Below are 23,775 nucleotides of genomic sequence, written 5' to 3' on the forward strand. Positions count from 1 at the left end.
AGTTCTTTCAGATAAGCCGCCAACTAAATTTGAACAATTTTACCAACAAAACTAAATGTATGACAATAGCAAAAGATCCGCTCAGATGTAAGTTAGTGGTTAAGAACAACCCCATAGAACAAGTGATGCGATTCAGATATCTGGGCATAGAAGCACCCACGACCCAGTAAAGGACCTGAGGAGTCAGATCAACAAAGCATCTACTTTGTCAGGAGAGATAGTCTGGTCAAATCCGTATATGCGCACTTATAGTAAAATTATAATCTACAAGACTTGCATACGACCGATCATGACATATGACACAGAAGTGCGCGAAGATACCAACAAAACGAAACAGAGCTAAGGGTTGCCGAAATGAAAACCCTAAGAACAATAGTGGGGAAAACAATAAGAGACAGGGTGAGAAATACAAACATTAGAGAGCAACGCAAAATTCAAGCTATTGTAAGATTGGGAATGCAGCGCAAGAGGAGGTGTTACAACTATGTAAGACGAATGGATGAGAATAGACTCCCAAAAATTGCCCTAGAAAACAACCCGACCGGTTCAAGACCACCCGGAAGACCACCTAAACGCTTGTTTCACACACTAAGAATTTTGACCGTGCGATGGCTGAAATCTACATAGTGGCTCGAGCAATCATATGGAATCTTTCTCCCTTCACCGCTTGAAACGTTCGGTGAAGGGAGAAAGATTCCATATGATTGCTCGAGCCACTATGTAGATTTCAACCATCGTACGTTCCAAATTTTTTGGTGTGTGTTTCAAGCGATAAGATGGAGGGATAGTTGGCAATCTACCTCCCAGGAAATTAACTAGAGACAGCTTCAGAACTAACAGATCAAACGATCTCCAAGAAGTAAAAGAAGAAGATTTTAATGAGCATATTGGGAGTTCATGGAGGTTTGGGGATGTTAATAAGAAATGATGAAGGACAGTGTAATTGACTCTCTACAGTAGCATGGAATTTGGCTTCTTCATGAAGACTAAAGAACAGTATGTTATCCATAGTAGTGGGGAATGCAAAGTCAGATAGACTTTGTGCTATGTAGAAGAAGTCACCTTAAAGAGGTTACTAACTGTAAAGTGATAAAGTGACCGGTGATAGTGGATATGAAAATAAAACTGAGGCCGAAAGGAAAGCAAATAGGGCACCAGGAAGTAAAGTGGAGGAAGTTAAGGATATGGATTTGTCAAAAGTCTTTAAGAAGAGAGTGCTGGATGAGTTTGAGAAAAAATATAGGTAAAAGGCTGGGAACCCAGCACCAAAGCAGTGGTACGAGTGGGAAAGGAAGTAAAAACAAAATAAAATCAAAAACACATTTATCATTATTTAGCACCAAAAGATTCGTAACATTCTATAGACAATAAACGTTTAAATTTTTTACTTTTTTTAAGGTGCTATCCTAGTGTAAAAGTACCAAATTCATATACTTTTTTGGGAATTTCTAAAATAAAAAGTACTGTACCGATTGTTTTGAAAATTTGCATGAGTATTTATTATAAAAAGAAGTACACGTAAAACAAGTTTGAAAAATATTGAAAATTAAACGACTTATGCTCCATCTACTGGCACCGTGAAAATAAAAATGTAACTCAACTGCTGCAGTGATTGGGACTAATAGGTCTGGATCCCGCGTATGAAAAAAAAGTTGATTAATAGCAAGCTGAAAATTTGTTAATAGCTTAAGGGTGTCTAGTCGGACAAACTTTGATATATGGGAACACTGGAACAGGGGAAGTTTTAATTGTGGAACAGGTTAAAAATTTGGAACGGTCAGACCACGAAAACGGCACATGTATTTTGTCCGACAAGACAGACATAAACTCTTTGAACAGAGATTAAACTCTCATGCAAAAATCAGACTGCTATTTATCACCAAATGGGCGTTTTAATGAGTGGAACATGTAGAATATGTCAAATGACAGGAATTATGACAGGTGATAAATAGCAGTCTGATTTTTGCAAGAGAGTTTAATCTCTGTTCGGAGAGTTTAAGTCTGTTCTGTCGGACAAAATAAATGTGCCGTTTTCGTGGTGTGACCGTTCCAAATTTTTAACCTGTTCCACAGTTAAAACTGCCCCTGTTCCAGTGTTCCCATCTATCAAAGTTTATCCGACTAGACATCCTTAAGCTATTAACAAATTTGCAGCTTGCTATTATTCAACTTTTTTTTCATACGCGGGATCCAGACCTATAAGTAATAGAGATCCTGAAACATAAAATTTCAGTTATTATTGAAATATAAGTTATTTTCTATACCATATACTGGGGGTTTTTGGATCGGATAAAAAATGTCAATTTGGCGGTTTTTGCAACCGAAAATATTTTAGCTAATTAAAAAAAAATTCAACACTTCAGATTCAGATGGAGATACAATACAAGATGGAGATACAATACAACGAACAAAGAAAACGAACTAAAAGAATCATAAGAGCAAAGAAAAGAAAGTACAACGAAGATAAATTGAAATGCATAGAAGAAAACTATAAAAATGGAGAAGTCAGGAACTTATATCAAGGAGTAAAAAATGAGAAAAAGGGGTTCCAAAGAAAACCTGTACGCTACAAAAGCAAAAATGGAAGGAATTTAGTAAGCGACGAAGAAATACTGAGCAGATGGAGAGAATACTTCGAAGAGCTTCTAAATGAAATTCCCACAACAGAATATGCAGAAGAAGAAGAAGAAGGACCGAATGAAAATATTGATCAAGAAGAAATACAGGAAAGACCGCCTAATGAAAAAGAAATAAAAGAAATAATAGAAAAACTAAAGAAAAACAAGAGCCCAGGTAAGGATGAAATAACAGCTGAAATGTTTAAATATGGAGGACCAGTACTAATTAAGCATTTGGAAAAGCTGATAAAAGAAATTTGGGAACAAGAACACATACCAAAAGAATGGACTGAAGCCACACTGTGTCCAATTCACAAAAAAGGCGACAAAAGTTTATGCCATAATTACAGGGGAGTAGCCCTACTAAACGTTGCATATAAAATACTTGCAGTACATATAAAAGACAAGATAACACAAAAGATAGATAATGACATAGGAGAATATCAATGTGGATTCAGAAGAGGACGCAGCACGGTGGATCAAATTTTCCTGCTGCGTGAGATACAAGCGGAAAGCTACGAATACGGAAAATCTACAATGGCCCTATTCATTGACTTTAAACAAGCTTTTGACAGAGTTAAACGAAAAGAAATATACAAAGCACTATGTGAAATTGGAATTAGTAAAAAATTAATAAAGATGGTAAAAGTTACACTCAGAGAAACAGAGAACAGGGTTAAAATAAATGGAAAGGAAACAGATAAGTTTAGGGTCGGTGAAGGGGTACGACAAGGAGACCCACTGTCATCACTGTTGTTTAGTATCCTTCTTGAAATAGTCATCAGAGAAGCCGAAATTAACAGGACAGGACTTGTATACCAACGAAAACACCAATGCTTGGCATTCGCTGATGACATAGTAATGATAGCCAGAAGCAAACAAGAATTAAAAGAAATACTAAAAAGACTAGAGGCGATAGGAAGAAAGAAAGGGATATACATAAACGAAGAAAAGACTAAATATATGGAATGGACAGAACGAGAATACACACAAGGACAATACCTGACAATAAACACAGAGGCAAAAATATATAAATTCGAGGAAGTAGAGAGATTCCAATATCTAGGAGCGACATTCACTAGGAGACCAAATATAAAAGAAGAAATCCAAGCGAGAATTATGGCTGGCAATCGTTGTATCTTTGCTCTAAACAACTTATTGAGAAATAAGAACATATCTAGAGGGGCTAAGATAAGAATATACAAGACAGTGATAAGACCTATAGTCTTGTATGCCAGTGAAACATGGACGATGAACAAATCCGAGCAAGTCATGCTTAAAGTATGGGAAAGAAAAGTCCTAAGAAAAATATTTGGCGGAAAGATATGGAATGGAATGTGGATAAGAAGACCAAATGTGGAATTGGAGAGGATGTATGGTGAACCAAACATAGTAGGGATCGTAAAATCACAAAGACTGAGATGGTTGGGACATATCCAAAGGATGCCAAACACGAGACTTCCCAAAAAAATACTAACGGGAGGAATAGGAGGAAAGAAGAAGAAAGGTAGACCGAAAACCAGATGGAAGAAAGATGTTGAAAAAGACATAGAAGAACTGAAAATCACAAATTGGAAAAATAAAGCAGCAAATAGGAGAGATTGGAAAGGAATAGTAAACCAAGCCATGGGCCTTCTAGGCCTGGAGAGCTAAACTATATATATATAAAAAAAAATTCAACACTTCGTCATTTTTCCAAATTTTAATATTTTTCAAAAATCTTAGTTGATGGTATCGGAAATAACTTATACATATTTCAATAATCACTTTGAAATTTTATGTTTCAGGATCTCTATTAGCCCCAATCACTGCAGCAGTGGGGCCATGTTTTTATTTTCACGATGCCAGTAGATGGCGCATAAATCGTTTAATTTTCAATATTTTTTTATGAAAATTGTTTTACGTGTATGTACTTCTTTTTATAGTAACTGCTTCCGCAAATTTTCAAAACAATTGGTACAGTAATTTTTATTTTAGAATTTCCCAAAAAAAGTATATGAATTTCGTACTTTTACACCTTAAGGTGATACAGTAGCGATCAACAGGTAGCGAAAACGCGTTCCAAGATTGCGGCTGTAATTTTGAATATTTTTTCGAGATATTTGGCACACGTATTCGTAATATAATAAAGAATGGCGGTACAGAACCCAATTTGAAAAATATATTAATATGTGGAAATTACTCTGTAATTAAATACAATATTAAAAAAACGAGCCTGTACCGCCATTAAGAAGAACAAAATAATGCACTTTCTTCAAATAAACTTTTTTATCCGATGCCTAGATTTTGTGTCATTTTGGAACTATTAATGAAATAAAAAATTTTAGTAGTTCCAAAATGACACAAAATCTAGACATCGGATAAAAAAGTTTATTTGAAGAAAGCGTATTTTTTTGTTCTTCTTAATGGCGGTACAGGCTCGTTTTTTTAATATTGTATTTAATTACAGAGCAATTTCCACATATTAATATATTTTTCAAATTGGACTCTGTACCGCCATTCTTTATTATATTACGAATAAGTGTGCCAAAAATCTCGAAAAAATATTCAAAATTACAGCCGCAATCTTGGAACGCGTTTTCGCTACCTGTTGATCGCTACTGTTTCCTCTTAAGGATGTCTGACTGATGTGTATACGAGTACTAGCTACAATTAGAAAATATGTTATCCAAATCTGCCGTTCCTTTGCAAATATCAGGTAGATTGTTGTCAATTATATTTATTTTGTATAAATGGGCCAGATAACAAGATGTCCAAACTAGCGAGAGTCCTTAATATCCATTAACCTCAAACATTAGTAACTGTTCTTCCGAAAAGAATTGATGATTGTTATTGTATTCTGAAATTTTCTCTTTTTGTCACCGATATCTAAATATAGCCAAGCTAAAGGTTTTATTTTGATTTTGTAACACACAGAGCCTAATTTGAATTCAATTAGCATCAGTTTCGTATTTGGAATAGGTATTTGTAGACCACACCATTAATCGGTCATAAAAGAATATGATATGGATGGGATTAACCCACAATTTTGATTGTAATGAAAATAAAAATTTTAACTGCTGATTGACGTTTCGATTTCCACTAGGGAAATCGTTCTCAAAATAGTGAAAATAAAAGATTATTTTAAACAATTCTGCGAAAACCAACAAAGTTGTTAGGATGTTATATTTTTTCAAAATTGATCGAATGGATAAACCAAAGTTGTTTTTGGTTTTACTTCCAATATTTCAGGGAGAAATATTTTGTAAAATTCATGATATTTCTTATCTGAGTAGTAGGTATCCTTGTTTTTTACATAAAACATTCTTTTATTGGTGTCAAATAAAAACAATAGACATGCTGCACTATTCGGTTTCCTGTTGTTAACATTCAACGACCTATCAGTTGTATAACAGTGTATTATCCCGTGACTCTGAGCTAAAAAATGTATAATATTCCATTATCTCAAATTGCCCGAGGTCACATTTTATCTTGTGATTTAAAACGGGAGTTTTTAATCTTATGTTCATGTAAATGTATCAGATTATTCCTGTTACTTAATGAAAAATAGTACAAACCGTTGGAACTAATAAACTTAACTCCGATTAGTTACTAAGAACAACTAGAAAACTCAGAGATACAAAAATATGTAAGCAAAAATCTCAAAATTTATCAAATCAAAACCATAAATGAATGGCTATTCAGCACAGAAAGCAAACGTGGAACAAGTCCAAATAAAAGCTCCAAGGAATTACAAAAATTCATACAATTTGTCTAAATATATAGACAGAAGAAGATAAATATACCAGATGTACAAGAAACATTCAGTAACGGAATAATTCCAAGCATAATGTTTCGGGTCTAGGACATTTCGGCGTCGCCGTTTCGGCGTGGCCATTTCGGCGTGGCCGTTTGGGCGTAGAGCCGTTTCGGCGTAGGCCGTTTCGGCGTAGGCCGTTTCGGCGTCGGCCATTTCGGCGTCAGAGATTTTATTTTAGTTGACTAAATACCTACATTGGAGTCTATTAGTAAGACATTAGATTATACCTACGTTACTTTTTTAGAAATTTAAGAGGCTCTTGATTTATATCTATACCACACTAAAAAAATATATTAAATGTTATTTTTTCCAACTTTTGTAAATGTAAGCTATTTAATTGCACATAATTAATTAAAAAATTAATATATTATATATATTATATATTATACAGTACAATTTTCAAAGGAGGAAGACCTAACCCTTCGGTCCAAACCTAACTTTCGGGTATTATTTTACATCTTCTAAAATTAAAATGTCGAAAATTGTTCTCCTGACTCTACATTTTTTGTTAAAGAAAATTTCAGACTATCATACATTAACAACTATTTTTTTTCTCTCTCACTTTGCCAAAGTATCTGTCGCCGAATCAGCCGGCGCCGAATCGGCGGGCGCCGAATCGGCGGGCGCCGAACCGGCAGGCGCCGAAATGGCCGACGCCGAAACGGCCTACGCCGAAACGGCTCTACGCCCAAACGGCCACGCCGAAATGGCCACGCCGAAACGGCGACGCCGAAACGTCCCATTCCGTAATGTTTCATTCAATAATTATATTATTAATTTCTGTAAATTTCTGTAAATGAGTACGAACATTATGGCAAATATTAGCTAAGTATAAAATATATCGTAGAATTTTGTTAATAAAGAAATCAAATGTATTATTAGAAATAAACTAAAAATTACAAATAAACAATATTTTTGACGAAATTTCGCAGCTAGACAATACAGAAAAAATTAAATATACATACATATACTGACATGTTCCACTTGAAACACAATTTCGAAATAATATTCACTCCACAAAATCACAAAAAAGACAAAAAATTGTCGCCCGCGCATAATACCATCCATAGTTAGGGAGCCAGCGACAATGATTTTTGAAGTTATACTTCTTTACCGGCGATATGAGGGTGAATTTTTATATGTTAAAACCTATGATCCCGGCGCATGCGCATTATAACTTTGTTCTGATTGGATGTTCAAATGACATGTCAAAAATTATTCAATATGGCGGCTGTGGCACAGCTGTAGTTAGATTATTTATGGTTGTTGCGTTTTAAAATTTGTGTGAAAAGAAACAACAAACAAAAGTTAATTAATAGTTATACTGCCTTTTTAAATAGTTTTCATATACCTATATTTTTGGACTTTTGGACTATTTTGGACAAGGAAAACTCATTCTAATTTGGTAAGTAGTTTTTATTATAATCATATTGTAATTATACATTTGGATTAGGTTAAAATACAGTAGAGCGTCGATTATCCGAACTAATTGGGGGACATAGGTGTTCGGAAAACCGATTTGTTCGGGTAATCGAACTACAATATATTGATACATATTTATAGTCATACATATTTATCCACAAGTGAATAAAAGCCATATTTATATACCTACATATTTATTTATATCTTGATAATGACAACTAGCAACTAAACAAAAAAGTGCAGTCTTTGCAACAACATAATTATTTTTGGATACAATATTGAAGAAAATTGAAGATATTTTAAGCGTCAATTACTAACGCTTGCTCGGTATTCGAGTGCGGGACGCGGGAGTCGATAGTTCGAATAAGCGGTCGTTCGGTTGATCGACGTTCGGATAATCGACGCTCTACTGTACATTTATTTTCTCAAGAATGGGGATTTTAGAGAGAAATCCCAAATTAGGTCCGATTTTTATTTTTAAATTATGATTTTTTGGCGTAGATTTATTTATCTAGTAGGTATGTAATGCTTTGATTTACATACTTAATTTGATTACCAACAAAAGTTCTACCAATCTTCATCTAATATATTGTTTTCTTACTGTTTTGCTATATTTTTATATTTTCTTCCACAAAATTTAAACTACATAATTTAATTATATTCAAAACAACTGTCAAACAGTAAAACGTTCAGTTACCCTATTTTTCCACATGACAAATAATGTGGAATTGGACGAGTGAGTCTAGGCTTCGATTACGAATCAAAGCGCCACGAAATTCACGGGTTCGATTCCCGATGCAAGTTTTTATTTTTTTATGCATTTTATGATTGTAAGTATATTTGTTATATATTTTTTTTTCAGAAAATGCGTATTTAAAATTTTTGCCAACAATTATTATCGTTCAGAAATCATTTTTTCTTTGTGGCATTTTTCAATGTGTTTGTGTGCGTTTTATTCTTTTATTTTTTAAATTTTTGGTATTGTCTTAAAAATCACATAATATGTAGTAGAAGTATAACTTCTTACGTGCGTACAAAGTACACACACATTCTTTTTTAATGGTGTTAGACATTGTCTGATGTTGAGATGAGCAAAACAAAATAACTGCGTATACTTCGTTTGAAAATTATTGAGAACACAGTTTTTATGCCACAACTGATAGTCCCCATTGTAATGTCATAAACTAATCGCGAAGAATTTCAAAACTACTTGAAATTTTCTTGTTTCAAACATTGCAAAAAATTTACTGCAGATTTGTTTACTGGATTAAAATTTCCAACTGGTAAATTTCGTCGTTCGATTATCACTGAAAATTATAAGATAAAGAGAAATTGCGAACTTTATCAGACTAAATTAATATAAACTCAAATGAAGGGATATGTTACGAGAAAAAATACCACAATAAAACTTGAGGTTATTCGTCAACATCTATAAATAATGGTATCATCATCATCATGATTCTACAACCCTTCGTATTTCAGGATGCCCCTCCATTTGTCCCAATCACAGGCCTTTCTTCTCCATCCTCTAATGGCAATTATTTTGTGATCCCCTACCACGTCATCGAGATATTATAGTCTAGATCTTCCTCTTCCTCTAGTTCTACTTCCTATTGAGTTTTGAAACAAAGATATTCTGGTGGAGTTTCCAGAGTTCATTCTTAATACGCGATCAACCCATCTTATGCGGTTCTGTAGTGGGAGCACGCAAAATAGAATTCTATTTTAGTGACGTCACTTCTTCATGTGCCGTGCTCGATTATCAAATGTTGGCTATCAAATTGGCTATAGTAATTTTGTTGACGGCAGCTCGGAAAAGAGATGCAGAGGATCTGTTAAACCAGCGGTCGGGGAACCGGGGTAAATTACCCCAAATGGGGTAAAAATGAAATTTTTGGGGGTAAAAAGAAAGTTTTGTGAGTAAAAAGTATGTAACGTGTAAAAGCCTGTTAGTATTTTTTTCAACTTAAACAATATACGCCCGATTTCATAATAAAGTTAAAAGAGGCTTTAATCAATACATAATGAATTAGTTAAAGCCTCGTTTAATTTAAAGTCTCCTTTAAGTTTACACAAATAGAAGACAAGGGTGCAATGAAACCACTGTGTGTATGTATGAAGGTACTGACTTCCAGTATCTTTCAAAAAAATTCAATTGAAGAAACATTTAGATAATTTGCATTCACACCTGTCTTCCAAACCGCGAGAATACTTTGCAAATTTAGAAATATCTGTTAAAAGACAAAGATTGAATAGCAACTTGTTTGGTACATTTGATCAACGTTCAGCATCAAGGGCTAGCTTTAAAGTAGCCCGGTTGATTGCTCGAAATAAGAAACCATGCACTATTGGTGAAGATTTGGTTAAACCAGCTGCTGTAAAAATGGCAGAGATTATGTGTGGTCAAAAAGAAGCGACGAAACTGAATTCAGTGCCATTGTCTGCGAGAATTGTGAAAGAACGAATTTCTATATTAGCAGAAAATGTGAAGGAACAGGTTATTTCCATTAACCAGGCTAAAACATTAAAACAGGCTAAATATTTTGCTATTCAGCTTGATGAGACAACTGATTTTAGTAGCAATTCACAGCTAATGGTATATGTTCGCTACAAAGGTGCAGATAATTTTGAAAAGGAATTGCTGGTTTGTTCTCCTCTCGAGTTAAGATCTCGTGGAATTGATGTCTACAATAAAGTAAATGAATACTTCAATGCGCAAAGTTTAAAATGGGAAAATTGTATTTCTGTATCTTTGAATGGAGCTCCAGCTATGCTGGGTCATATTAATTGTTTTTCGGCTTTCGTAAAAAAAATAACCCAAATATTGAAGTTACTCACTGTATGATATGATCCATCGCCAGGCCCTTATGGTCAAATATTTAGAACCTACACTAGAAGTGGTCATGCATGATGTCATCAAGATTGTAAATTTTATCAAGGGACATGCACTAAATACGCGGCTATTTCGTAAATTATGTCAGGACGGAGAAGCTGAATATACGGACCTACTTTATTATACAGAAGTAAGGTGGCTCTCTCGCGGAAATGTTCTAAATCGAGTATGGACTCTCAAAACTGAAGTCGAAATTTTTATGGTTGATCAAAAAAATATTCTCGCAGATAAGTTTAAAAACTCTTCTTGGGTTGCATATCTCGCATATTTAGCGGACATTTTTATGAGTATAAATATACGAGTATTAAACAAAGAATTGCAAGGAAATAAAATTAATATCATTTCAGCGAGAGAAATAGTGTAAGCGTTTGGATTAAAGCTGCAATATTGGAGACAGAAAGTAGAACAGAACAAGATAGCTTCTTTTTCAAGCTCTGTTAGCTTTGTTTTTGGAAGATTGCGAAAATATTGCTTTTGCTGACATCAAGGATACAATTGTGACACATCTTATCAAACTCAGAAAGCGGTTTTCAGATTACTTTCCAGATCTTGATACACGTACTGTCAGTTGGATTGTAGATCCTTTTAAATGTGAAATTGCTATGATACCAGAAGAAATTGCTGTCATTTGGAACAACATATTTGTACGAACAAGGCTTTTCCACTCTAATGAATATAAAAACGAAGAACAGAAATCGATTAAACGCCGAAGACTGTATTCATATCGCTCTTGCATCAAAAAGTCCCAATTTTGAAGCAATTGTATCGAACAGGAAACAACATCATTTCTCCAAAACGTAAAGGAAAAATGTTTTTAATTATTCTTTTTTTTTCTAATTCTTTCAATTCTAATTTTTGTTTGTACCACCATTATTATTATTATTATTATTATTTGTTACAGTACCCCAAATTGTCAACCCTCAATTGTAACCCAATGGGTTTTAATTTGTTATATATTACTATTATTACCGTTATGTATTACTAGGTATTACATTGATAAATTGAATAAATTGTGTTTAAATTAAATTTTTAGTTATTGTTTTCTCTTCAAAATTATCATGGGGGGCTATAATATGAAAGATGCTAAAAAGAGGCGATTTCGTTTTTTTTGCTCTTCGCGATGGGGTAATATCAACTTACACAAAAATGTTTTGGGGTAATGATTAAAAAAGTTCCCCGACCGCTGTGTTAAACCATTCTCTAAGGTTTCTAAGCCATGCCGTTCTTCTTCGACCTGGCCCTCTTCTTCCGTCACGTTGCCTAGCAACCGCTGATTCTCCCATTATGAAATTCTATTTTGTGACGTCAGCAAAATAGAATTCTATATTCCGTGCTCTGGACCCAGTTTTACTAATTTTACTATTATGTGGGTCCTTATAGTCTTTCTTTCGATCTTATGTAATGGTGATAAATGAATAAATGTCATTTTAAAGGCTGGCAGTGAACCTAGCCACAACAGTGAAGTACCTATACAATAATTATTATTAGATTCTAAGATGAACCATTGCAAATACTTAGGGACAGTAAATTAACAGATTAGATCGAATTTAAAATGTTAGTTTCATGGGATTAGGTGTATTGTTCCTTTAATAAATAAATATTAATACATTATTTCTTATCAGCGTACTAGTAAAACACTTGAAATAATCGTTTTACTTCAGTCAGCTCCCAAACTATTAGTCACAAACGACGCGACGATGTACTGCAAACATGTTAAAAATAAACTGCAATATTTTGTTTTTTTTTTTCTAAAACACTTCATAAAAAATAAATGAACGCAAATGGCTACTTGATAATAAAGTTGGGTTACGAGTATTAGCCTGATAAAAGGTAAATAAAATTGCTAATAGTTGGTTGTACTTTACTCCTAATTGTCAATTACATTCATTAAGGAAATTATAGTGTGTTCATTATACGGACACCGTATACGGGATTATAACGAAAAATCGTCACAAAAACAACAATAGAAAATAATTCTACGGAAAGTAGATTCCTGTTTAAGGAATTACAATTATTGTATACAAGATTTAGAACTGTTTACAGACAAGTTAGAACACTTAGCCTCAAAAAGCATGTGGGTCTCGGTCATTCACAACTTAATTTCTCATTGTAGGCTACTATGCAAATACAATTATTAATGAGGAGTCTAGTGTAACCATACTAAATTAGGAAAGGCAAATGTTTCAAAATGTCTCAAAACTACCGACCGATTGCACTGCTGAACTGTGTCCATAAACTGCTGGAACGCTTAATCTACAATAGCATAAGTAGACACATATTTGAATAATTGATACCCATTAACCAAGCAAGGTTCAGGCCTAACGTAGTTGGACAAAGCAGATCCTAACCTAACCCTATAACAACACGACTTTTCTTTATTTTTTTTTGCAGAGCAATATATATAATATATAGAGCAAGTTATAGGTAAAATATGGGAACAAAATGCCAAAATTTTCGATTTTTTTTCAGATTTTGTTTGCTATTGGTGCATATCGTGATTATTACTTAATACAACATACAACGTACATCCTGAAGTGATTCAAGCAAAAAAATAGACCCCTATGAAAAACGTCCAATTCAAAACAGATCCCATGATACCCACAAACTATAATTAATAAACCTGAGACAATAAGTTCGATACATCTAAATATGTGTCCCAAATTAAATACTTCACTTGAGAAAAATAAGTTGACACCAATATAGTTCTTGTAAGATTATTAGAAAATTTTGTAGTGAATGAGTATATTTACTATATGTACTATTTTATACACTACTCCAAGAAACTAACTCACCACCTTATGGAACATTTTTGATGTCTCGAATTTCCTAAGCTAAACCTGTCGTCCTATTTAAGTGATTTTTTAAATATGTTATAGCCTTATTCTTTAACAATATCGCTGTAATAATATTGTTGCAAGACAGGTAAATTGTCTTTGTATACCGGGTGTACCAATCAAACTGTGTTTTTTTCTCAAAGTTCACCACACCATATGGAATATTCTAGCATTTATAAAATACTGAAATTAAAACCCAATTACGGCCTCAGATTTTTTTAACATTCTGTTTTTTTATGCAATCGCTTATGCAACCATAAGTACAAAAAGGCATCAAAATATCACAACTAAATATCACAAATCACAAGCCAGTAACAATTACTGGCAATAGCTGGTCGCAAAAACAGTAAAACACAAAAAAATTCACGAAATCGGGCGGTAATATCCAAGTGATGTCATTCTCGCTTCGTCAAAAACCGATTTCCCAATGTTTCCAAAATAAATTGCACTAATTTTTTCGGTAAACAAGTCGAAATCGACCGCAAGTGTCTAAGTCTAGTCGACCGCGAAGTCGGTCAATTATTATTTAACGCAATGCACTTTTTTGATTGGGATTTCCAAATCTTAAGGATGTTGGTATCGAGGCTCTAGATTGGCCACCAATGAGGCCTGATACAAATCCCATAGGACATGAGTATGGGGCATTCTAAAACGACGTATACAAGCAAGAAATCCAGCTCCAAATTCAATTGCAGAATTAAGAATTGCTGCACACGAGAAGTGGAATCAACTTTCCCAAAAAAATCATTTAAGACCTTCTGCGAAGCATGCCTAGAAGGATACAGGCTATCACTAGAGCTAGAGGAGGAAATACTGATCACTAAATTCCTAAATTGTTACACTGTTGCCGCAAAAAAGTGTTCTATTGTCGTTATTGTTTCTCTTTCTAATTAAATGTTATAAATAAAATTAAACTACTTTATGAATTTCTCTTCTTTGTTGTAGCTCTTCAATATGCAAGTTACTTGACATGAAAATACGTAGAATAGTTCGAGCACAACTTATTTAGCAATAAAAAGTACCACACTTTTCAAAAGGAAAAAATATACTTCAAAAACAGACTCAAAATAAAATATGGAATATTTTTGTCTGTGAGTGTATTAATATAGTCGGTTCGCTAAACTCAGACACAACTGGTTAGTGATTTTAGTAGGTAATTTTTTTTGTTTTTTTTTTGCCAATTTTGCCGAAATTGGCAAAAGTACTATCTATTTAGTAATTATTAACTAATTAGTAATTATTTTTTTTTGCCAATTTGATCAATTATTTGTTTTGCCAATTTTACCAAATTGGCAAAATTATTTACGAAAATCACTAGCCAGTTGTGTCTGAGTTTAGCGAACCGACTATATAGTCGGTTCGCTAAACTCAGACACAACTGGCTAGTGATTTTAGTAGGTATTTTTTTGTTTTTGGACAATTTTGGCAAAATTGGCAAAATTATTAACTATTCAGTAATTATTAACTATTTACTAATTATTTTTTTACCAATTTGATCAAATTGACAAAATTACTTACTAAAATAACTAGCCAAGTGTGTCTGAGTTTAGCGAACCGACTATAACTATATTATAGTTAAGAGTGTCAATGTGTTTTAAATGTATTCATTTTTTTCGAATCCTGAGAAAACTAATAAGTATTTTTGAAAAATTTAAACGCAGAATGAAAGATTACGTTATTACCGAGGGCCGAAAGTCCCTTAAAACTTCTAAAGTGTTTATTTTAAAAAGTTCCAGGACTGAAAAGAAAGAGAAAATTTAGTGTGACTTTTAATTTCAAATATCTTATTCAGAACAAACTTTTTGGTTATTCTATAGGATTTTCGGCCCTCGGTAATAATGCAATATTTCATTCTGGGTTTAAATTTTTCAAAAATATTTATTAGTTTTTCAAGATTCGAAAAAAATGAAAACATTTAAAATACATTGAACATTTTGACAGGCGGCATTTTGCGCCTATGCCCTTAACCTGAGACAATAAATTCGATTCATCTGTTTTTTTTATCCAAATTAAATACTTCACTTGAGAAAAATAAGTTGACATCGATAGAGCTGTGGCTGTTGTAAGATTATTAACAAATTTTGTAATAAACGGATATGTTTACTGTTTTATATCGATACCTTTTTGGCATAGTAACGTAAGTCACCAAAAACGTTTTTGTAGAAAAACCATGTTTTTAATTTAACCTGGTTAAGCTTATTTAAATTATACAAAATTTACCAGGGTGTTTTTTGAGGTCTACAGTTTAATAAAGAACAATATTTTTTTAAGTTTTTGTATAGTTTTAGCGGTTAATTGATACTTAAGTTATTTTACGGGTTCTAAAACCTTGAGTCTTGATAAAAAATGTAACGTAAGCACACACATACGTTACTTTGGCGGGAAATTGTAGCACTCAAAGTAATTTGGAAAGAATTACAAACAATCGTTTATTATAAGAAACACAAAATAACGTTACAACAATAATTAATTAAGTAAAAAAGGTAAAATATTTGACACGGAAAAAATTAAAATTTAGTTATATATCATTGTTTACGTATATTGAGTATTTTTAGAGTTATTATCAAAAGAAAATGAAACTTACGATTATTTTAAAAATCAGATTTTTTTAAATTACACTTTTTATTTTCAAAAATATGCATTCTAAACCGGTTAAACTTGTTGGAATAATTACTTATACTAATATAAACAAATTCTTGTAAGGATTACTATACATTTTTAATTTTTGTGAAAATGGGATGTTTTATTTTTCACTTTTTCCTAAAAAATTCGAAAGAGTTCTCTTATTTTCATCATAACTTGCTTAATTTTGAAGCTATTAACTTCTTCTTCAGCTCATTTGATAGATATTCTGAAGTACCTTGACAAGTGCTTAACAGGTATATTTGATAAAGTGCATCGTTTTCCCGTTATTTAAGCTTGAATACTTAGATTTGAGTATTCGTCGAAAATAATATACACTCAATTGCCCATCACTCACTTTGAATTAACATTAGTTTAGTTCTTTAAGTAAGGGGTGTATTTATTTTTTTTTATTATCTTGATTTCGTCAATACTAACGATTGATAACTTCGTCAATAATAACTATTTTGTAAAAGCTTATAGTTTTTGAGTTATACGTGAAAAATAACTTTAAAATGAGCATTTTTTATGAAAAAATAAAATCTTTGATATTTAATAACTCAAAAATCAAATTTATTAGTTATTAAATAACGTTATATATCAAATTTGACTTAGAATTTGTCCCTCTGACTTATGGTATTGTTTTTAATAAAATAATTTTCACCCCCGAGAAGGGGTCCACCCCCAGGATAAAAGCGCAAGTTTGCATCCTGTCACCTCTATTCCTTGAGGTATCTTCTAATTACTCACCAATTTTCATGAAAATCGATGAAGATTCAACGAAATCGAAGGTGAAAGCTTCAGTGACTGCACTATTCTATTCAAATCAGAATAGAAACATGCAAGCAATATTTCTTTATTTCTAACCGTTTTCTTGATACAAGAGTTGAAATTGATAATTTTACAATTTTTAACTTATTTTTTCACAAACATTTTACATTTTCATATCAAAATTTACAAAGATTTTTTAACAAACAATTCAACCAAATTTTTTCTTAGGTTATGTCAAAATAATTTGTAATAAATAAACAAAATTAAATATGAAAAGGAGTTTTACAGGTTCATAATGTTAGTTAAGGTTTTCGAGTTTTTTGAAATATAACTACAAAAACATGTTTTTCGTTATAACTTACCTAAAATCAATCATTTAGTTGATTGTAGCATGAATCTGTCACTGTCGTAAGCCAAACACTGACTGCGAAAATCTGACGTAAGTAACAGAAACCGACCGGTACTTACGTTATTATGGCGGTAAACGACGTTTGCTTACGTTATTATTATGGAAATAGTGCTAAAGTTACGTTTCTTTTGCGGGTATGATTAAAAAAATTCTGGACATACGTTTTTAAAATAGTTAAAAAAAAAGGTTTAAAGCAATTCTAGGCTTACTACACTTTGACAGTACCTTCTAAACACTAATAGCGTTAGTTTAATGGAAAAACATGATTTTCGCCAAAAATGTCACTTACGTTACTTTGCCAAAAATGTATCGATATATTTTATAAAATGGATTTTGACCAAATATTAAATTCCCAGTATGGACTAATAATCCTAAATTTAAAGAATACATGCAAAAGAAAAGTATACGTACATATCCATACATGCTGAACTTAACCATAAGCACAAAAAGGCATCAAAATATCACAACAAATATCACAAATCACAAGCCAGTAACAATTTACGAAAATAACTTCGCAAAAACCGTAAAACACCAAAAAATTCACGATATCGGGCGGTAATATCCACGTGATGTCATTCTCGCTTCGTCAAAAACCGATTTTCCAATGTTTCCAAAATAAATTGCACTAATTTTTTCGGTAAACAAGTCGAAATCGACCGCAAGTGTCTACTCGACCGCAAAGTCCGACAATAAATTATTTAACGCAATGCACTTTTTTTATTGGGATTTAGAAATCGGAGCGATCGGTGTAAAGTTGAACCTGCGATACAATAACAAACTAACGTTTGGAACATTAACAACATCAAAAGAAGTGAATGATAATGAAATTGCTGCTGCTATTAATCTGTATGATGTCATTAGCACTGGCGCGCGCCTTCAATACTTACGGGATACGTTTTTATATTTAAAAATAATTCATAGAGACCGAAATTATTAGATATTATGTTCTTATTCGTGTAATATTAATGACAATTACATTTTTACTTAAAAACATTGACATTTCGATTTCCACTCCGGAGTTTTCAAAAAAAAATATACCTATTATAGTCGGTTCGCTAAACTCAGATACAACTGGCTAGTGATTTTAGTAGGTAATTTTTTTGTTTTTGGTCAATTTTGCCAAAATTGGCTAAATTACTAACTATTTAGTAATTATTAACTATTTAGTAATTATTTTTTTTGCCAATTTTACGAAATTGGCAAAATTACTTACTAAAATCACTAGCCAGTTGAATCTGAGTTTAGCGAACCGACTATATTAAAGAAATTGTGTGAAAACAGTGTATAACCTCCAAGGTGTTGCAGAGGTTATGTCTTTTCAAAATGGAGGTTGACATACTTGGCTATAATGTTATAGGCTACACTTGGTGTTGTAGGTAGGCCATGGCCATGCTTTGGCTGAAAAGATCTGAGGGTGGATGATTTATGCCTTATAGTACATCAAATTCTGATTATAATGTGTGTTTCTGCATTATTTCTATGTGCTTCATGAGATTGTATGATTGTTCGTATTGTGTTTTTGTATTGTGTGTTGCATTATGTATTGTTAATGATTGAAAACGTGTATTTTATTTTCTAATCCGCTATTGTTGGTATACTCTTGTTGTTCAGTTCTTTTAGTATTGACAATAGGGATGGCGGTTTTTGACAAAACACCGGTTTTCGGTTATACCGTTTTTTTTTGCTTACGGTTTAACCTGGCGGTTATAACCTGCCAAAAAAAAACGGTTTTTGGAAAAACCGAATTTCGGTTTTTTAATCCAATAGGTTACAAATTTACATTTACAATACACTTTAGTTTGCGATACACCATTCGACTCGATATCAATATGATCAAAATTAGTACTATCGAAAAAACATGTATTACTTTTAACACGTTTGTATATTTGTAGAATAGGTACATTTTAACTCATTTAATACTTCCTGTATGAGTGTATCATTTTGAAAACGTAGCGAAATTCTTGGAGATTCGTATTCGTAATCAGTAATTCGATATTCATAGTCAGAACATTATTTTTGGTAATCAGAAAAAGTCATTCACCCACTTTCAATGTCAAGAGTTAAGTGTGAAAAATAGATGATGTTTGCGTCTAATTCAACCAGATCATTTCTTATGTAAATATTATGATTAAAAATACCTTTTCAAGGAAATATTATAATAAAACTTAATAATTGTTTCTGGCTGATGTGAGATTGCACTTTCAGTTTGCTTCTGTATTTTATAAAATAAAATAAAATTTGAATTATGGTTTTGTTTGGAATAATTACTTGAGAATAATAATTATGATTGGGATCCAAAATAATACCTAACCCAATCTTAATCACCGTAAAAACCTAATAACCGGTTTTTACTTTAAAAAGAAAAAACCGGTTATAACCGGGACAAAAAACAACCGGTAAAACCGGTTATTACGAAGTAAAAAAACCGGTTTTAGGTTTAAACCGGTAGGTTCTTTCCATCCCTAATTGGCAACCAAAGCCTGCTGCATTCTGCTGACGGGTTTGCTACACATTTTTCTTCATTTAGAAGAATAAGGGCTGTTTGCTGCTTCTTTGAATTTTCTCTTTTTCATGTCTGCTTCCTTCATGATTATTGATGCATCTTTCCATTGTACTCTGTGTTCATTGTCCAATTGCATTTTTGCATATCTGTGATTTGTCAAAATCCCAGTTTTTGATGCATGTTTCATGCTGAATTATCCTGAAGCATAGTGGTCTTGCAGTTTCTCCCACATTTGCATTCACAGGGTATTTTGTAGAAGCAGTTCTTTGACCTCTCTTGTTCATTTTTAGGTTTGGTTTCGGACAACATAGATCTAAGGGTATATTGGTGGTTATAAATATTTTTGTGACGTTGCACTTGTTTTATATCCTTTTTCATATTTTAGATAATCCCTTTATATATTTATGGTATTGTTGTCATCCTTGAGTCGTTTCTTGTGGGTGTTCCTGGATTGCTTGTGGTGTTGTGTTGTTTTCTTTCTTCTATCTTGAAAACAATTTCTGGAGTGAAATGGGAACGTCAAATTTTTAGGTAAAAAATATATACTGTCGAACCCGCTTATTGAAATAGCCTTTGTGCCAAGAAAAGTATTCCTTTAACTGGGATATTCTAATAACCGATCATTAGTGGCTAGTAAAAACGTTTCGAGATCTCAAATTACTATTCCTTAAACCGGGTTATTCCTATAACCGGTAATCTAATAAGCGGGTTCGACTGTATTTATAATTTACAAGAAAAACCTCTTCTCCGGGGTTACAGAAGAAAAGGTAATGGTGTCGAAGATAGAAAATCACAAACTGACGAAGCTATCTAAGACAGCCGATGAAACTGGCTTCGTTACTTTAGTGGACAACTAGTAAAAGGTAAGAAAACACCGTCAGAAGAATCATCTTGCCTCTAGGTTGAAGGATTAAGTCGATGAACTTACACTCTTAAGTCATTTGCAACACATATTAGCAAAAAATTCTCGAAATCTCAACTAAAGTTGTCTAAGTTTTTAATAAAACTAGGAAAAATCTGGAAAAATTGAACGGTTATTATATAACACTGTGAAAACGAGTTACACCGTTAAAACAATTCGTCGCCAAAATATAAGAGCACAAAACATACTACAAACTATCTGGTCTTCCTTCAGAAACGTATAAAGACTTATTTAAGGACAATACCGCTCATCTATTAATTAACAACCTTCAAAAATAAGTCATTTCTTTACCTATTATAAAATAGATCCGCTACGCCACTTGTTAACCCAGTTAGGGCCAGTTGTTCAATCAATGGTTAACTCATGGATTAAGTAAACCATGATTAAATTTAATTCGAAGATTATTTCTAATTAAGTTGTTCAATGCAGGTTAACTTTCGGATTTATTAAACCCAAATACTGAAGCAGTGACAATGTTGCCAGTTATTAATTAACGGCTTGGAACAAATTTTATCATGAAAATTGTACTAAAAATGGGTTTTCTGGTATAAACGATGGTGTTCATGACTTTTGATGCAGTGACGTCCCCATGTCAGTGATTATTTTCGTGTTTTAAATATCAAAAAATGGAATAAAAATAATAAAAGAAAGAGAACTACGAGCTTTACAGCTGATGAAGAAGACATATTAATATATTTTGTTAAAAAATATAAACATATTCTCGAGAATAAGAAAGTGATGCAGTTACAAATTACGAGAAAATGAAAATCTGGGAAAAAATAGCCAAATAAGCCAAGCTAGTTTGTCCTGAAATCGGGTTTGGCCGGTAATTTTATATATTTTTAATTAACTATTATAAATAGTTTACCTATTTGTAGGTTGAGCTATCCTGTCTCTTATGTCTTATATAATCAACAATCATAACAACTGTTTCCTTTGGTACACGTAATCTATTCAAAAACTCATTATCTTACCACTTATGAAAATGGTTTTCTTTTACTCGAAAAACGAGATTTTTTCGTAGAGGAAAAAATTATATTAACAACAGCTAAGAACTCTTCGTCTTCTGTGATAACTCCATCTTCAAAATCAAAGGCACCATTATTATTAGCAATAGCCATAATTATTAGACACTAAATTATAATAGATTATTTTAAATCTATAATAAATTACTTTTAATGGGAAATAAGCCACGATTTTACCAAAAAAAAAAGGATTTTATTAACGTTTCGAAGCCCAAATCGGGTTTCGTTGTCAAAATACAAAATACTACTAAAATAAACAAAAATGTTGTTAATTTTAGTAGTATTTTGTATTTTGACAAAGAAACCCGATTTGGGCTTCGCAATGTTAATAAAATCATTTTTTGTTAAAATTGTGGCTTATTTCCCATTAAAAGTAATTTATTATAAAAAATGACACAAGAAAATAGCTTCAGAACAATATTTTAAATCTTATCGACGATTTAAAAGTAGCAATAACAACACAATATATTACAGTGCAATAACTATGGTTGTTTTAATCTGGAATTTTCTTGACAATATTTAATTTAAAACCAGAAAATAAGGTTACAAATCTATAGTTAACACTGTTAATCCTTCGTTTTTGGGCGATTAAGATAATCTCTGGTTAACAGATGGTTAAGTGTTAAACTTGCATTGAACAACGCAATATTACGTTTAATTGAAGATTATTTTTAATCTGAAGATAATCTCCAATTGAACAATCGGGCCTTAGAAGTACCTGTAAATTGACAACCCCATCTAACTTTTAACATACACGTGCTACATTTTTGAAATCAACTTGTTTGTTGATTTAAATAATTATTCTCCGGGAGGAAACGTGGGTGGATGGTGACATCGTAGAGGGGAAACAAACGATGCGATACAAGTAATTTTTGAGTTATTTTGACGTAATAAATTAATATATTTTATTAAATAACAAAGTTACCAACACTTTAGTCTAGCTGTCAAAAAAATGCAGCTGCAGAAATTTTTTAGGAAAACACAAAACTGTTTTAAAATGGGTAAGTCTCAAATTTACCCTCTATATAATTGATTTTATTTAGCAATCGTTGTTATTTATTTTCGGTTTTGTGCCACTGTGTATACATTCATTTTGAAGATAATAGTTCTTCCAAAATTTGCTCTTTTATTCACATTAATGTTATTAGATAATGGATTATTCTCTAGATCATCGGTTTTTTAATCATTCTGACGAAATTCCATCCGCTTCTGGCGCTTTATTATTTTTTAATTTCTTTATTAAATGTAGTTACCACTTCTTCATATTATGTCGAATTCTCAATGTGTTGCTCTGCAATGGAATATATTGTCTCGTTTTGTTTATTCTTATTGTCTGCTTATTCATTTTTTCCTCAAAGTATTCTCTTCATATAAAATTTATAACTTTTTGTTTCTCTATTAGTAGTTCTCCGTCCTTTTGCATAGCGTCAGTCTTGGCCAAAATTTGTATTTATTATTTTGTACGTATAAGTTTCAGCTTTCGTGTCAGTTGCTGTCTTCTGCATGTTCTAGTCACGTATACTCTCTCCTCATTAAAATTTGCTTTTAATTCCGGTATTTCTTTCTATTGCAGCAAATTTAGGTAATCTAAATATCGAGCGAGCAATGAAACTAATGATGGAACGTAGTAAGTGAAGTCAGATCATGAAGTCAGCGAAGAATTGCCACAGGTTGTAGAGCTAGAAAGATGTAGGAGAGAGAGAGACAAATGAGAGATAATGAGATGCAATTACCTGTTGAGCTGCTAAAGAAGAGAAACAACTAAAATTGAGGGGCAAATAGAAGGACTTCCTAACTATATGATCTCGAATAATAAACACTGTAGGTACGTGAAATTTTGTAATCTTCTGTAACCACAAGTTAAACTTAAAATTACGTCAAAAAATGATCAAATGTTATATTTTGTCAGTGTTGATACATGTCATCAAGACTTCGACTGTGAATGCTGATACGATAA

At 32.4% G+C, this 23,775-nt stretch overlaps 1 protein-coding gene across 6 annotated transcripts in view; it reads right to left on the minus strand.

The window, feature by feature from the left end:
* The window catches only part of LOC114339212 (protein diaphanous), a 197,929-nt gene that overhangs the window by 115,439 nt on the left and 58,715 nt on the right, over positions 1-23,775 (minus strand). The window contains exon 1 of one of the 6 annotated variants that reach the window (XM_028290142.2): positions 17,780-18,145. The exons of the other annotated variants lie outside the window; for them this stretch is intronic. Within the exon in view, the coding sequence (XP_028145943.1) occupies positions 17,780-17,806 (27 nt within the window). The 5' untranslated portion in view covers positions 17,807-18,145. Of the gene's footprint in view, positions 1-17,779; positions 18,146-23,775 lie in introns of those variants that run through there. 6 annotated transcript variants of the gene reach the window in all.

Source organism: Diabrotica virgifera, chromosome 5 (genome assembly GCF_917563875.1).
Source record: "Diabrotica virgifera virgifera chromosome 5, PGI_DIABVI_V3a".
In the NCBI taxonomy this organism is placed as follows: Eukaryota; Metazoa; Arthropoda; class Insecta; order Coleoptera; family Chrysomelidae; genus Diabrotica; species Diabrotica virgifera.